General features: G+C 37.2%; 1 protein-coding gene and 1 non-coding gene across 2 annotated transcripts in view; one reads left to right on the top strand and one right to left on the bottom strand.

Annotated features, from left to right (window-relative positions):
• Positions 1-8,215: 8,215 nt before the first annotated feature.
• On the bottom strand, positions 8,216-9,309 carry LOC101308983. The gene is made up of 2 exons (XR_184889.1): positions 9,152-9,309; positions 8,216-8,821 (listed from the first exon to the last, which is right to left on the bottom strand). It is a non-coding gene; the product is annotated as an uncharacterized LOC101308983 (transcript).
• Positions 9,310-17,248: 7,939 nt separating this feature from the next.
• Positions 17,249-17,655, top strand: part of LOC101290778 (protein notum homolog) — a 12,911-nt gene continuing 12,504 nt past the window's right edge. Inside the window, exon 1 of the mRNA XM_004302681.1 lies at positions 17,249-17,268. Within this exon, the coding sequence (XP_004302729.1) occupies positions 17,249-17,268 (20 nt within the window). The remainder of the gene's footprint in view (positions 17,269-17,655) is intronic.

The following is a 17,655-nucleotide window of genomic DNA, read 5'->3' as shown; positions in this document are numbered from 1 at the left end:
GTTAAGAGACTAGCCGACGAAACAACCCGTCGTCGGCTAAAGAGACTAGCCAACGACGTTGTCGGCTAGATATGGGACAATAGCCGACGACGGGATATAGTTTAGTAGGCTAAAGTCATTGCCGACGAGCTTTTCCCTACGAAACTATAGCCGACGAAGTCTCATCGGCTAAGCTCTCAGCCGACGAAAAATTTTCGTCGGCTAAAGTGCTTGTCCCGGTAGTGCAGGCGATGCAGTCGGAGCTGCCCAAAAACGCGCTAGTTGTGCCGCTAGCTTAGCTGCTAAAACACCAGGTGGTACGACTAAAATAGCCTCACAATTTAACCCTGCAAAAGATTGTCAATTGTAGAATAAAGAAGCAAGGATCGTTCATTGCCACAGATTGAGGGTATTTAATTTCACACAAAAAAAAACAATGTCACAAAAGTGTCTACTGTTCCTGACGAACAGCAGACTAAAATATAATTAACTACCTAATCTACACTACTCAGAAAATTATGAAAATTTATCAAACTAAACTAGACACACAGAAGAACACGCACACAAAATTTGAGGGGATTTAGAGTTTGTTTACTATACTAAATAAATCACGAAATATAGAAGACAGAAGAATAAGAAAACAGTTTTGATTTGTAGTTTGAGAAATATGATAGAGAAGAGGTTAGGGATTTAGGAAATTCACCACCGAATATGCTTCAAAACAAAGTCCACACAACCAAGATTCCAATTACCAAGTTATGAAAAGGTTCAATCAAGAATAAACCGTGAACGCACTGCGTATATTCTTATTACTTCCCTTAACTACTTAAGCAAGATGAACGCACCATTAGTAAGCCTTTAGAATAACCAATCAAGGTATAGACGCTATCCTATCAACAAATTATTCTAAGCATTAAGATCAATAGAAGTGATTGAACAAGTATGCAAAACTAGTGTGGAACGCCTACCTAGCATGCAAGTCTCTCTATTTGGTTTCACCTATTGTCCTATAGGTTTTACTACTTTGAATTAAGCCGTATTAACCGTTTAGGATATTAAACAACTTAATTCTAGCCCCACTTACAAGTTCATAATGTTCTATGTATGCATCCATGAACATAAACAAGCAAGAGTTCTCTATAAATCAAAACCAAACAGACATTTCAACTAAATAATTACGAAATCAAGGTTGTGAAACAAAGTTTATAGCATAATTCGGGGCTTCAAACCTCCACCTCTAACTAAGATAAACTAGCCACACATCGTTGTAGAAATCACACAGAGAAAATAAATTCGAAAGTTAAAGATTACAAAGGGAAGAAGAAAACTGTGAATGGAAGGAGTTGACGATGATCTTGGCGACTTCCCCTTGATGGATTCTTGTGCGTTGCAGCAACTTGAAGGCTCTATTGCAGTATGAAGGCTTACAGTCGTTCTGGTATTAGGGTTTTGCTTTAAGTAGTCTCCAAGTCTTCAAAGCTTCCTTTTCAGACTATGTTTCCTTCTTTGACTAGAATCAATGTTTGGGCCATCTTTTAAGTGTCTTCCACCATATAATCTGGGCTTGGCTTTTGGGAAAATTATATTAATGATGTCACTCTTCAAAATCGTGCAAAAACCCCCAATAAAGATTCTCAGAAACCAGCCCAAACACTGCCTCGAACTTGACTGCTGCACAGCTTTCCCGGAACTGCTGATTTTCTGTCCAACTTTGGAGCTTCATAACTCCCAGATGACATCACCGATTTGGATGATTCTTGAGTCCAAATTAATCTACAAATGCTCCTCTACAAATCTGGGCAGTCATCTTGGTGAAAACGTTCTCGGAACCGCATGGAAATAAGCCTTGAAAACCAGAGAAAATAAGCAGAAACCATTTTTCAGCTTTTTGTGTTTGCAGCTTCTGTTTTGGTGAAGTGGTTCCATCGCCTTTCCTTGATATTTTTGACCATGTGAGTGATCATCTCCATCCTTGACATCTCTACTTCGTATTGGAAGCCTTGCTTGCATCACTTGAGCACATATTTGCATTATCTTGCTCCACGAAGTACCTAAGAAAATAAAAAAGTTAAAACCATCTTTTTAAAGGAAAATAACTAAGTTAAATACAAAGGTTAAACTAAAAAATCGTCGCATTTTATGCTCCGATCACCAGGCAGCGTGAAAATCACTGCTGCATTCATAGCACCTCTAGTCACCGTAAATGAGTTCGGCATAAGTGAAGTCACCACCGGAACCCTAGAAGACGCCAAAAGACCTCCCCTTTGCCCTATGTTCTCACTAGCAGGCCTAGGGAACTCTGGGGTTTTCAGAAGGCTTACCCGAAACCCTAGCAGATCCACCAAAACCAAATGGTGTTCACATCGAGATAATGTCAATGAACCTTGGAATTATAGTGGGTATGCCACTACACCCCGCCATCGTATGCTCGAGCAAACCACATGATCGGCAAAAGCCTATTGTCCGATCATACCTGAAACGAAGCTTCACAGGAAACCTTGACTCCCCGAACTCAAACAATACCTCACCAAAAGCCTGTTGAATTGGATCACAGATCTTATGAAGAATTTGTGCCCTGGTGTGAGTTCCTCTCTTAATACCAAGCTTTTCCATATGATCCACAAACCCTAGTGTGTCTCCGACTTTCTCCGTAGCCTCGTCGGTCCACATAGTAGAAGGAATGCCCAAGATCTCAATCCACACCAGAAAGACCATGACATAAAGAGAGCCCCCAAAGAACCAAAGGCCACCCTCCATAAGCTAACTCTAATTCTCCGCCTTCGTGAAGCGAAGGATGAACAAATCGGCTTGTGCTCTCATTAGGAGTATGTTCTGGAGATCCCATACTTGTGAAAGAGTCCCAATCACAGCCCTAGGATCTTGGATATGACGCTTCAGAGAAAGAAGTCTCTTCCAACAACGAAATCTGTTGTGGTGCGGCGCGGCCGCGTGACCGAGACCAGAAGAAGGTCTACCGGCCTCCTGGATAGTGAGGGTAGAGGAAAAGTGACGGGAAACCTCGTCCAACATGAAGTCGAAAAGAAGAGAAAGGGGTGCTAAGCGGCGGGATAGAGAACCCTAGCAGTAGAAGTTCTCTCGACGCTCTCTTGTTTTGTATTGTTTTCTTTCTCAAAAGTTCTAACTATAGATCTAAGTTATTAAATTTCCCTAATTTTTTAATTAATGTGGTTTTCTTCAAAACTGTTTTCCGTTTTATGAATACAAAAAAAAGCGTAATATGCGTTCGGCACATCCAACTTCAAAAACACAGAAAACGAATTCAAGAATACAACCCCAAAACTACGAGTAAATATGAGAAACGTACTTATGTAGTTTTCACTGTTTTCAGAGAATAGCCGACATACAATCAATGAAAAAAACAAACATACATATTTCTAAACATTTTTTTTCGATGAAGTTTATTTCTAAACATTTCATAGTTCATACTCATGAATCTTTGTAGACCTTCTATCATGACCGTCTTCCTCTCTCCATAACTTCCAGAGGACCATAAATCTCCTTTGCTTAATCTGTTGGATTGGCAAGAAAATCCCTTTTTTTGAATAGCGGAGTTGAGGATTTAGAAGGAATTGATCAAAGTTTTTCTTTGATCGGGAAGGGGTCAGATCTTGTTCAGATTGATGATGGGTTGGTGTTAGATCTTGTCCAGATCGATGAGGATTGATTCAAATTTCTGCAATTTCATCTCTTCTCCAATATTCTGAGCAAAAATGAGGGTTTAAACTATCATCTTCTCCGGTTTCTCTTCACATGGGTTTTCTTACCAAGAAAGAATTTCACTTACAAATCCGAATTGTTTCATTGGAAAGATGCCTTCTTTTACATGATTATTGAGGAGTACTAACAACAAGAACAAGGAAAATATCACTGTAGAAAAGAAGAAGATCAGTTCTTTGTCGAGAAAAGAAGACTGGGTTTTTTTTTTTGGTTACATAAGACTGGGTTTAGATTATACATAAAAATTATGTCACAAATGTTTTTACTATTTAATTTGCAAATTTTTTTTTGGAATACTTCTGCTGAATGCATTTTTGGAGTGGAAAATTTGTAATTCAGTCTCTCACTTTCATTTCTTAAAACTGTATTACAGAAATTGTTTTATAAAATGATAAAGGACACGCCTAATTTTTAATTATTATGGTTTTCTTCAGAATATTTAGACATCAATTCTGGCCTCTTCACATATAACCTTTTCCAATATTATCATCATATATATATTTTTTTCCCTTTGAATAGACCAAGAGAGACAGAGAGCGACATGTACTTGTCGTTTTCAATTTTCACATCCAACTTTAACTCAACGTAGATATATTTAAGGCTAGTTTGGGATTTTTGTGACAATAAAAAAAACTTAAAAGTTGCTGTTGTGATGTGAAAAATAAACTATTAATAAAAACTGTTTTGTGTTTGGTAAATATGCGGTCGTCTATGGTACCTACATGTATATCATACCCTCATTTACAACTAGGCCTGTAAAATGGGCAGAGCTCGGTCGACCCGGCCCTAAGATATGGTGACTCATATATTATCCAGCCCTGGGCTTTTTAGCCCTACTGTTGATACCCCAAAAATCAATATTCATACTCGATGAATATTTCAAGCTCAATAAAAAAATACACATGCAAATTACATTCTAAAAATACAAAGTTACATATTTATTTGAATAGTCATGCTACACATGTGGACCCAAGCCATCACGCTCTTAGGGCTTACAAGTTTGAGTGTGGTGTGGAAGGTAATAGAAGTACATGAGGCTCATTCTCGGTTATGGTTGTTGGCGATTTTAAGCTTAGGACCAAAATCCAAGCCTAACAATCTAAATTGTTTAATGGGCTGCAAAGATGAGATAATCTAAATCCATAAACTTAAACTAATTACCTATTTTACCCACAAAACCAATAGCTTTCCGGCCACACAAATAATACTACTTGCTTTTACCCCGCAGTAATTCATCTTCCTCTACACCAAGCACAAGTCCCCATCAACTTTACTTTACCCTGCAGCAAATCATCTTTTTCTACACCAAGCATAAGCTCCTGTTAGCTTTTTCCTTCACTCTGTTCTAAGCTCTAGACTCCACATGTTATACCAATATACACATCTATCAACACACATCAACATTTCCTTGAGATCTGCTACTCTAGTTCCAACATCACGCAACAACACAATAGACACCACATCAAAGTCTTATGGTCACTGCTGTGTTTTGTATATTTAAATTCAACAATATACTTCTCTTTAATGTCCAACAGTTTTATCCCAAAAACCAGTATCTACCTCATCTCCTCCGGCCCATAAATTAAGGCCTTTAGCTGCTGCAAACACAACACAACACATACCTACAACCCAATGCATCCCACAAACAAGCCTCAAGCATCAAGCCAAGCATCCTTTCCTTCACTCCAAAAACCAGCTTCACCTTTAAACAGCCTCAAACTCATCCGCCACCACCAAAACCTTTTTCCTTCCTCATCGCAACAAACCTCTCCCCGCAACAAGCATCTCATCTTCTGCAATTCATGTGCTTCCAGCTCCCACGCCTCATGCCTACTTGCAAGCTCTTTCATGTATTTTGTTCCTGTCATGCTATCAAAACCACACCAAGTTGCTGCCAACATATCACAAAGAAGTATGCCATTGCAACAAGTTATTGCAGGGAGATCTGGGGAAAACACGCACAGAGCTTCTTGAAGCTTTAGGCTCAGTCCTTGAACTCAGAGGGGTAAAATAGAGAAGATCAACCCAATTTACCAATCCTAGCAGCCTCTGTTCAAAATGACCCCAACATAATTGGTGACTTCATTGGGGACTGGGTTTAATATCCCCAAATTCTCTCCTTCATCACCCTTGTAATTTTCTAGTCTCCAAGATCTCAAACCAAAATTCGACCTAAAGAAAACCATGCTTTCTCTACCAACCAAAACCATCAATGATGCCTCCTAACATAGCCAAATACTCTTGGGTTGATGAACTCCAAGCTTCAAGTTTGTCCTACAACCAAATCCCAACTACTGTACATATTTTTGATTCCCATTATTCACTCCATTGCAGTTCATTTCAAACCATATTTTCCATTCCACTAGTCTTATACCAAAATGCCAACAAGCTCCTCTTTAGCCTCTCATTTCAGTCTCAAATCCAATAAAGCCAACCATATTTCGTTCATACTAAACAATGTTTATTCGCCATCACTCAGGCAAAATAAACCCCCATGTCATCACTCTTTTGCTCTTCCAGATCCAAACCAAAAGAAACAAATATTCTTCAAAAGAAAAAACCAAGCATCATCAAGCTATAACCAAGCATTTCATATTATGACAATAACTCAATCCACAAATAAGTTGCTCATCTCAGTTCCTTTTCTTTATTAACCTCCTCACCACTTAACATGAGCTTTCTTACTGTCAAAAGCTTTACAAATCCGTCTTGATGCTTTGACAAGCAAATAAACTACATCTTTCATATTGGAGACAACCAAAATTTTGCTGCTATTGAATAGTACATGGATTGTGATCACTGCTACGGAAAAGAAAAACACATTTATTCTTGCCAAAAAAAAAAAACAACTTAAAGATTCAAGCATCATGCAGTTAAAGGCTTATTCAAACCAAACAATCAAGCATTCTAAGTTCTTTCTTGCTACTTACACGCACACAAAAAAAATACAGTGCAAGCTAGAAAAGGTGGAAACACACTTTTACACAACAATCATATATGTGACTCTAAAAAAATAAACACCGTAGCACAATAAAGTCAATGGTGCAGACAAGATCCACATATCATGCTAAATTTCTGTCTTGGGAACTTCAAACCAAAATTTTAGTCAAACACACAGATTCCAATACCATATTTTAACCCAAGCAATTTCTTACTGCAAAGAATTTGTATACACTGCAGCACTTTGAAGGCAATTATTCGGCAAACGTGTTCTGTCCTATCATGCTTAGCCATTTTTTTGTCTTTAATCTTGGCCAAGCACAGAAGTTCCAAGGTCACTATCATACCAACTTTTTATTTTTATATCCATCCATATCCACTAAATCCAACTGATATCTTTCATTACCACAATATAAGCTGCAGTTTAGAAATCTCTTCAAGCAAGCCAAAATAAATATATACCCTTAGAATATACAGAGCTGGGGATACCATTCAAAGCATTCATGCTCTTTCCAATAGCTCACTGCCTTAACCATGTCTATTCCAAATACCAAATATATTTCAAAAGAAACCATTAGAGCACGCAAACAGACTTCAATTAAGCAATAAACTATCAAGCAGCTAGCAATACACCATGCTAAAACTGTTAGAGCAAGCAATTAATCAAGCAAATTCCAAGCAGGAGGCATAATCGTTGTCACTGTTCAAGCACACTATCTTAGATGATATTCTAAGACACTCGATCGGGGGCTAAGTGATGATGATATTGATCAAGAAAAAAAAAAAAAAACCCCAAAAGCATTATACAAGAAATTATCTCTCTTAAGCTTATATGTGTCAGCCACGAACTTGTACTTTTCGTAATCTATGTTCTTTGCCGTATCCAAATGGTTCTAAAGTCAATATGGCATTTGTGCTTCAAGTCTTTTCTCAAAGCCAAAATACCAATACCAGTCTATAACTATTATTATAGTTATGCCGATCTTCCTAGATTCTTTTTCCCCTCGGCTCCCATTCATGCCTCACTCTTCCATCACCGCAACAAGAAGCCAAAGCTTCCACTGTAGTAAACCGGCAAATATTTTACTACAAAATATGAGCCTCATTGATATTAGTCACAACACTCTACCCTATACACAATTCCTAACTCTATACTCATCCATGCCTAATATCAAACCAAGGTCATTAGCGAGTCTTTCTTAAACCAAAATAATTGGTACTATATCTAAAGCTTAACCCCTGCAGCAAGCTAATCCTCCTATACTGTAAGAACAATAGTCCAGTTCATGCATTTTCAGCAACTTGTGTCCTCTACCATAAAGAAGTTATAACCCTCAAGCAACAAAAGGTTGATATCCACAAATTCAATCCTCTACTCACCAAGTTTTGGGCAGCAAACTCTACAACCCAATCCCAAAGGTGACATTTACCATGTTTACCATGGTGGGGAATTTAGATGTTTATCATCAGATGCCTACTTCATAAACCTACTTGTTCCTAAATTCAAGTTCAAATTCTAGTGTCTAATATCTTCAACTCTATTTCATATTCTATTTCTCCATCCTTCAACAGCTCCTGCACCTATCTCTAGTGTCAACTACCACCACAACAAAATCAGGTATACTGTCATGCTCATTGCTCCTGAATTAAGTGCCTATGCAGTGAATTAGCCAAGCAAAGACATAAGCTTACGCAAAACGCACATGCTAAACATCAAGCAAAAATGTATTTTATACTCAAAGCATTCTTTTACACTCCCATAGAATTCACAAGTCAACAAGTAGCTGCTAGAACAATATGTTATTGCAAAAGGGTGGTTCTTGCAATCAGGCCATGAATAAAAACGAAATCAAGCGACTAATCACAAACCCGGTCATAGAAATATATTGAGATCACCACATGGGTCATGCCATATGCAATCAACAAAATGATTATATATATTTATTCAAAGCAATCAATGGAGACAAGTAAGTGTACTTACACGGGCTATTAAGAAGTTGCACCTACGAAATCAACCTCAGGCAAGGGTCGACTTAAAATGACCACGCCTGGTGTTGTATTCCAATTTCACCGCAGCTCCTTCAATGCATTTGGGGGCTACGCGATTAACGCCCAGTTCATGGCCAATTGATACGGTGTCACCGCAACAAGCGAAGATGCACGGCTACATGTGAACATGCTTGCTTGTCAATTGAAAACTTCATGCCTCAGTTATACTCATAATTGAATCAAGCTTTATGAATGCAAATTCACATGCAAATCCAAACACAAAATCTGGTAAAAGTCACAGATATGAGCAATCTGTTCAAATTCCATGATGCAACAAGCAATTTTCTTGTTCAAAATTCAAACCCACTTGCAATGAGTTCATAAATCAAGCCCAACCATCCTAGATATCAAACTTAAAATATTGTTTTCCAGAAATTTGAAGCCTACCCATTCAAAATCCAAAGAAGAAACTACCACCGCAGTAATCATATTGAGCTCATCTTACCTCTTGAAACTCATCCAGTGAGGACGTTTTCCTCATACTATTTCTTGATCTTTAAACTGAAAAGCAAGTCTTGTCTTCTTTTTCTGTAGCAATTGGAGAAAAGGGCGTATTCTTACTGGAAAACTCAGACCAATTAGCATTTTAAATTTCTAATAGAGAAAAAGAAAGGAACTCGAGCCAAGTATTTGACCCATTAGCTACATAGCTACAAGATGGTTCCAAAAAAAAAAAAAATACACGTCACCCATGACAATTTTGTCACAAGCAGCAAGCTCATGCCTATGCCCAAGCACACACTAGATCATCCACTATATCTAAGGGAAATTCGTCACTTCATGCAGACTACCAACTCATATGCTAAATCATAAAACGGGACAAGCTATACATATTTCAAGCCCCGCGCCAAATGCAATGCCAAGCGGATTCACGACCAAAGAGGCACACCAAGCCCTACGCAAGCTCATGCCAAGCACTTACTAACCAAAAATGCCAAACTCTTCTTTGTCAAGGTCATGCATCTATTCGAGACCATATGACTCATGCCAAGCTTATACCCTTAATCGCACGCATTTTAAATTCCACGCACACTCTCACTTGGTCCGTTAATTAAATAGCTAAGGCAACTTCAAGCCGAAATAATTCATGCACAAGCCTAGCAAATGCCCAAGCATGGTTGCCATAAGCTCGAGAAAATTCAAGTATAACAAAACCAAACTCTCATTTTATGCATGTCAGGCATAAAATCAAATATGTATTAGCCAAGCAAATAAAATATCTTTATACATTATGCAAAGCAAGCTCTCAAGCATCTATAGAAGACAACCCCCATATTTATCTATATAATATTTTATATATGCCCTCCTTTTCAACTCGTCAACCCAATTTTACTCTAACCATAAAAGGCATCCCACTCATACACTTCCCTATTCCATTCCAACTTTCTTTGGCAAAAATTCTCAAAATCTTATACTACCTTCAAATCATTCATTCTTGACAAAACACAAGCTAAGCTATGCTCTTAGCCTTACTAGTCATTCTTTCTTCCAAATCTACTATTACTTATTTACTCTAAATCTTTATCGATTTTACTTCTACTTATGTCATTCTAATTACTCAATTCCTACTTATTTTCTCATCCTAACCAAACACATACTCTTCGGTTACCATGTATCCTCAAAAGCTAACCATATTAATATTTCAAGTTTTCATGGGATTATTACTCTTCAAATGTCATGCTTCTATACACTAAGCTTTCATGCTTACATTGGGTACTTTCTTATTGATTATGTAGCCTACTTCATAGACATTGCATAACCTACATAATCAAGGGGGCTAATGTTGATACCCAAAAAATCAATATTCATACTCAATGAATATTTCAAGCTCAATAAAGAAATACACATACAAATTATATTCTAAAAATACAAAGTTACATATTTATTCGAATAGTCATGCTACACATGTGGACCCAAGCCACAATCACGCTCTTGGGGCTCACAAGTTTAGGTGTGGTGTGGAAGGTAGTAGAAGTACATGAGGCTCATTCTCGGTTATGGTTATTGGCGATTTTGGGCTTGGGACCAAAATCCAAGCCTAACAATCTAAATCGCTTAATGGGCTGCAAAGATGAGATAATCTAAATCCATAAACTTAAACTAATTACCTATTTTACCCACAAAACCAATAGCTTTCCGGCCACACAAATAATACAACTTGCTTTTTGTAACACCCTGACCCAGGTGTTAGAAAAAAAAAAAAGAATAAAATAAATAAGGAAATCCTAAATCGAAAATGAGATAAAATCTCATAAACAAACAAAATAACGAACATTTTTGTTGCGCTTGGAACCTAAATTTTTTTGTTAATTTGCGGCTGCACCCAAAACTTGATCGGGCTGCCTACGTACCCTTTTAAAGGGATCAAGCCACTCGTAGTTCAGCTTTTTATTCTACTTCTCTATCTTCCCTAACAACATCTCATTTACCACCATAAATCCAAAAATCAAAACCATACTTACGGACTCTTAAGAACCAATTTAAAATGTTTTCTTCTATACTCATTTAATCAAATCAACCCGGCCATACAAAGCCTCATGCATCATCGAAACTATACCAATTTATTATCATTCTAATATAGAGTTTCAAGAGAATAATTAAACTCATCAACTTAACCAAACCCCACACTTAACTAGCATAACAACCTACTCAAGTGCCAAAGAGTGTGTATAATTAAGTATACACACATATATATATATATATATATATATATATATATATACACACACACACATATATATAAGTACATGTATATATACCCCATCAAAATTCCATTAGAATAATATAAAACTCAACTTATGCAAATCATCAACATGTATTTTTTCACCTTGAACCCAAGTTTACTAAACATTCTAACTAGATTTACTATGGACACCCATTAGATATACTATGGACACCTATTTCAACTAACACCAATCCCAAATCCATACATAACACTCCAATATCCACTTCAATGCATAAGCACAATCCAACAACTGTCTAACAGTAATATTCCTATACCCGGTTATCAATTTTAACCGTTAATATCGCTAGTCTTCGGAAAATCCGAAACCTAACCTACATTACTCCAAAAATTGCTAACTTTCCACCAGTGGGTTTCTCTCATTTTTAGCAATTTAATAAGCATGAAAAAATGCCCAAAAAGTGGCAGCACCACCGCCAGCTCCGCCGGCGGCGACGGCCGGCCAGCGGCCAATCTCTGGCCACCCCCAATCATCACTAAAATTTGATAAACCTTCCTCTCAACATTTCAAACAACTTTCATGAACAACACTAAGCTCAATTCTAGCTCTAAATAGTTCATTTGATCAAGAACAATAAAACCCGATTTGGGGCTAAAAACCCTAAAATTTCGAAATCTCAAATTCTCCTCACACACACCATGAATCGAGTTACAAGCTTCTAGAGGAATGTTGTACTAATCAAACCCAACCTAATCATATAAAGAACTCACCGATTGGTGGCCTGAGGAGGGAGAAATCGGGCTAAAATAGCGACGAACACAGTAGCACCTTCTCGCCATGATTTCTCCCAAATGGCGGTGAGAGGGACGCTGCCACCACTCTAGATCGATAGGTCTCCTCCTTAGCTTCCTGCTGATACCCGGATCGCCGCCCATTCCGGCCTGACGGCGGCGCACGAGGCGGAGAACGGTGGCGGGAGAGAGAGAATCGCGCGGGAGGAGAGAGAAGGGTGAGGTAAGTTTCTGATTTTTCTACCTTCCACCTTCGGTAAGTTTCTCTTTTTATACCCTTTACCAAAACAGTAACCTCCCGTTTTTAGACCACAACTTTCTCATCCGAACTCCGATTTAAGCGTGCCACGTGTCCGCGAACTCGTATTAACGTTCTCTACGACTTCCATAGGAAGTTTTCCCAAATTATAGACTTAAGGAAAAGTCAACTTTTTGGGTCCTTTACGGTAAAACGGTTACAAGAAACAATAATTGAAAATTTACTGTAAACTTCATAAATTCATAGAGCATAGCTCGTCGCTCTGGAAAATAATCCGGGCATACTGGTGAGCTCAGATAAACGTGTACCACAACTTTGGAGTTTTAAATCCACTATTTACCGTTTTCAGAAAAACTCGAAAACAACTCGAGCAATCACTATTTAAATCTCTGAGCGCGAATAAAGAAAAATCTACGGTAACTCATAACCCCGAACATTAACCTTTTAGGTACAGGGTATTACACTTTTACCCCGCAGTAATTCATCTTCCTCTATGCCAAGCACAAGTCCCCATCAGCTTTACTTTACCCTGCAGCAAGTCATATTTTTCTACACCAAGCATAAGCCTCTGTTAGCTTTTTCCTTCACTCTGTTCTAAGCTCTAGACTCCACATGCTATACCAATATACACATCTATCAATACACATCAACATTTCCTTGAGATCTGCTACTCTAGTTCTAACATCATGCAACAACACAATAGACACCACATCAAAGTCTTATGGTCACTGCTGTGTTTTGTATATTTAAATTCAACAACATACTTCTCTTTAATGTCCAACAATTTTATCCCAAAAACCAGTATCTACCTCACCTCCTCCAGCCTATAAATTAAGGCCTTTAGCTGCTGCAAACACAACACAACACATACCTACAACCCAATGCATCTCACAAGCAAGCCTCAAGCATCAAGCCAAGCATCCCTTCCTTCACTCCAAAAACCAGCTTCACCTTTAAACAGCCTCAAACTCATCCGCCACCACCAAAACCTTTTTCCTTCCTCACCGCAACAAACCTCTCCCCGCAACAAGCATCTCATCTTCTACAACTCATGTGCTTCCAGCTCCCACGCCTCATGCCTACTTGCAAGCTCTTTCATGTATTTTGTTCCTGTCATGCTATCAAAACCACACCAAGTTGCTACCAACATATCACAAAGAAACATGCTATTGCAACAAGTTATTACACGGAGATCTGGGGAAAACACGCACAGAGCTTCTTGAAACTTTGGGCTCAGTCCTTGAACTCAGAGGGGTAAAATAGAGAAGATCAACCCAATTTACCAATCCTAGCAGCCTCTGTTCAAAATGACCCCAACACCTACATATAAAATGGCCAGGGTAGGGCCGACCCTATCAAAATTTTGGAAGCTCATGCCCAGCCCGTGGGTAGGTAAAGTTTGGGCCAGAAAACCCCCTCCCTGACCTAAACAATAAAAGGAATTAAATTTAAAGTTATTTACAAACTTATTGAAGAAACGAGAGCAAAGTAGAGTTATTTTTTGTAGAGTAAATGAAATTGTAATACATTTATCACACTAATCTAATATTTCTTAACTAATTCATTAATGTAAAAACATATATTTACCTTATTAGGGAGCTAAATTATACCATATGGGCAAAGCCTGCCCATGAGCCGGCCTAGGGTTTCAGAAGTGTTGCCCATACCCTACTTGTTTTAAAAAAATTGGGCTAAGTTTGGGCGTGCCCATCGACCCTAAGCTGAGATTACAGGCCTATTTACAAATATGGACAAAAATTACTATTTATTTGAACTAAATTTACAACATTTATAACGAATTATAACATTGGTTTTACACATTTACATATAATTGAACCAAGTTATTATATCCACAACAATTTGTTCATAAACTTGTAAAAAGTCATGGATTGAGTAATTACCGCTAATAGAATTAAATTACCAAAGTTATGACTCAATTTGCCTCATTGACAACAAAATTGTTGTTATATTAGTAAATGTGGATATCACATACATGTAAGTACCTAAAAAATTCCTGGTAAATAATACTTTTAAAATATTGTCAAGGCATTTTAATGACAACATCTTCTAAAAAGCAACCTTGAATCTGTTGCAAGTAAACTTGTAATTTTTTTCTTTTTAAAAGAAATAAACTATTTTTCTCTAATTAACCAAACACTACGAAATCTAAAAATTTAGATAGAAGCTGATTTTTTAAAGCTCAATTTTGTAGGGTTGTTTGTAGCTAAGTTTAGATTGTCGATACCGTATTGATCGGCAACAAAGCGAATGTTGTCAATCATACATGTCGAAGTTTATTGTTTATCATTATTAAGGATAGTACATAATGGAATATTAGTATGTAATTAAGGTTTAGTGTGAACTAATATAGCTGCTAAGGTCTTAACGATTCACCGTTAAAATGTATCGAATCGTAGTCACTTTCTTTACATATATTGTACTTTTTAATATATTACTGTACGTTTTTTTTTTCTCTTCAGTTCTTTTACACAATATCTTTTAGATGTATTACTCTATGTTTCTTTCTCTTTAGTTTTTTTCGGTTCAAATCTCAATACCAATGCAAGTGGCTCAGAAAACTTGCTTGTGGTTGTCTTTTCGATATGTGGCTTGGTGTTGTTTATGTATCTCTTGGGGCATCTGCAGGTTAGTGATATATGAATAAGAAATTATAGTTATAAAAGTTATGATGTCGTTTATTCTAAATGCTTAACAACTTATGACTTACCAAGACTAATAAGTTGTCTTGTAAGAGTAATGAAAGAGAGAGAGTTATAGGAGACTTCACTCGAATCCAGTCATCATAACTAGTCACTGAATGTCGGAATCCAGTCAGTAATCACCAAAATTCAACCATTGACCAGCTGGAAGTCCCCAACTAGGTCGTCAAAGATCTCATAGGTTGTCGAAGAAGTTTAATGGTCCACGAATAGAAATATATTGCCCCCTTAATAGACCTTCTAGTAGAGACAATAAGGTCCCACAATCTCACATCATTACTCTCCTTATGAAATGTTATGAGGAGTGATGGTCTTCCGGGAGATTAGCTCTTGTTATTTTCAGGTTTTGCCTTCTTTTGTTGCCAACTAGCTGTGTTGTTTAGCTTCTGGTCTTTTTGCTTCTTTGATTGTTTCGTTGTTGGTCTTTCTTCTTTGCCCCTTTGGCTTAATGAAGTTTTTCTCATTGACCCAAAAAAATAATAATAATAAGTTCTCTTTGAATCCAATGGTTGGCATTGAATAAGATAGTGAGTTGGCGGTACAATCGCCTTTCATTACTGCATTGGCGAATTGAATGAGTTGTGAATTTGAAAAGTTGGTAAACTGGGATGGCAATTGGCATCAAAACATGGGTGCATTTGCTCTGTTAACATCATAAATATTGAGACTTTTTAAGACCAAATTGATTCTCCCGTTAGGAAATGCTAAGTGGTAACAACTGATATTAAGCTTAATATAACCTCTCATTTTGTTACGACAACAATTACAGTTACCTGAATTATGCTATTTGAATTTTTCTGTCTATTAATCATATGTTCCCACATTGATTTTAGTTTATTGAAATGAACCTACTCTCTCTTGTTTTTGGAATAGACATTTATGCAGAAAGTTGCAAAGATGATATTATTCGAGAGAGGATGAAAATTATTAATTTTCGATTGATATTACATGAATATGGTATGTCCGATGAGAATCATCAGATGGAGAGGAAAATTAAGCTTGCTGTAAAAGATAAACTTGAAGATGATGAAAATTATATAGTAGAGAATATGTTTCCAATTCTTTCCTTAGAAGAAGGCAGAAGTTTTGTTGATGAAATCAGGTGCACTCTATTTTTTGATAAGCTCAAAAAATTAAGATCCGTTGTCCGTTAAACTATTTTTGTACTATATCATATAATATCTTTATCTTTTTTGTGATTGGGAGTTCCATCTCTAGTTTAATTTAAAGTCACACTCTAGAAAAATGCCATATTTAACTGAATTTTTTACAAAATTCCTGTTTATAATTTTGTTCTTCCTCAATTTATGTAAATCCTAGGTTGATGGACTTCAACATAAAGACGATTTGGTATTGAAGAAAATCTGTAAACATCTTAAGCCAGTGCTCTATAATGAGAGTAGTTATATAATTCGGGAAGGGGAGCCACTTGATAGGATGTTCTTCCTCACACAAGGGACTCATCTACGATTCATCTGGTTTCTCAAGAACTGTCGAAGTTGAGGAGAAAAGTGGTTTGTACGAAGAAGAGTTTATAAACTGGGTGGAAACAGCTTCTACCCAAGAGTCCAACTTACCCTTCTCGACCAGAACTACTAAATCTCACGGTTTAGTTGAAATCTTTTCTATCAAGGTCACCGATTTTACAATGTGAAGTTTCGTTAGATCGTCACAATGTGAATAATATTCTCAATGATATACAAAGTAGCTGCTAGTAGTTATATATATATATATATATATATATCAGGGCCCTTCCATTTAGAGATCCATTATTATGACTTATATGAGGGATTGAGCATTAGACTAACTTTTCGATCACATTTTTCAATCTTAACCATTCTGTTTTGAGGTCCTAATATGTAGATCACTTCTGCAAAATTTCATCCAAATTGATGATCGTTAGGGTGCTCAAAACTGCAATTTTCATGAACGGTTCAGGATTGGCAAATTTGAACCGTCCATTGATTTAAGCTAGTTCAAAGCCTTAAAGATCACCAATTTGGCTGAAAATTTTCAGAAATGATCTACTCATATATACCTAGAGGTTGAATGGTGGAGATGTTGATATGTGATCAAAAAGTTGGGCTAATGCTCAATCCCTCATATAAGTTATAATAAGGATCCCTTAGTGGAAGGGCCCTTATATATATATACTTCCAATGAGGGATCCCTTTTTTTGTTCATTTCTAGGGATAGGTCCACACACTACTGGATTATGGCTATTAACCGACGGAACGTTCCATCGGTTAAGACATATATTACGTCTGCAAATTCCGTTGGCTAAGATTCATCGGCTAAGCTTTATCTGCTAAGACAATAGCCGACGGAATCATCAATTCTGTCGGCCCGTCGGCTTAGTGGAACTTAGTCAACGGAATATTTCCGTCTGCCAAAATTTTAGTCGACGGAAATTACTTTTCCGTCGATTAAGTTTTTCTTAGCCGATGGAATATTTCAGTCTCCTAAGATCTTAGTCGACGGAAGTAAAAATTAAA

Source organism: Fragaria vesca, linkage group LG6 (genome assembly GCF_000184155.1).
Source record: "Fragaria vesca subsp. vesca linkage group LG6, FraVesHawaii_1.0, whole genome shotgun sequence".
Taxonomy (NCBI): Eukaryota; Viridiplantae; Streptophyta; class Magnoliopsida; order Rosales; family Rosaceae; genus Fragaria; species Fragaria vesca.
This window is presented reverse-complemented; position numbering and strand designations above follow the sequence as displayed.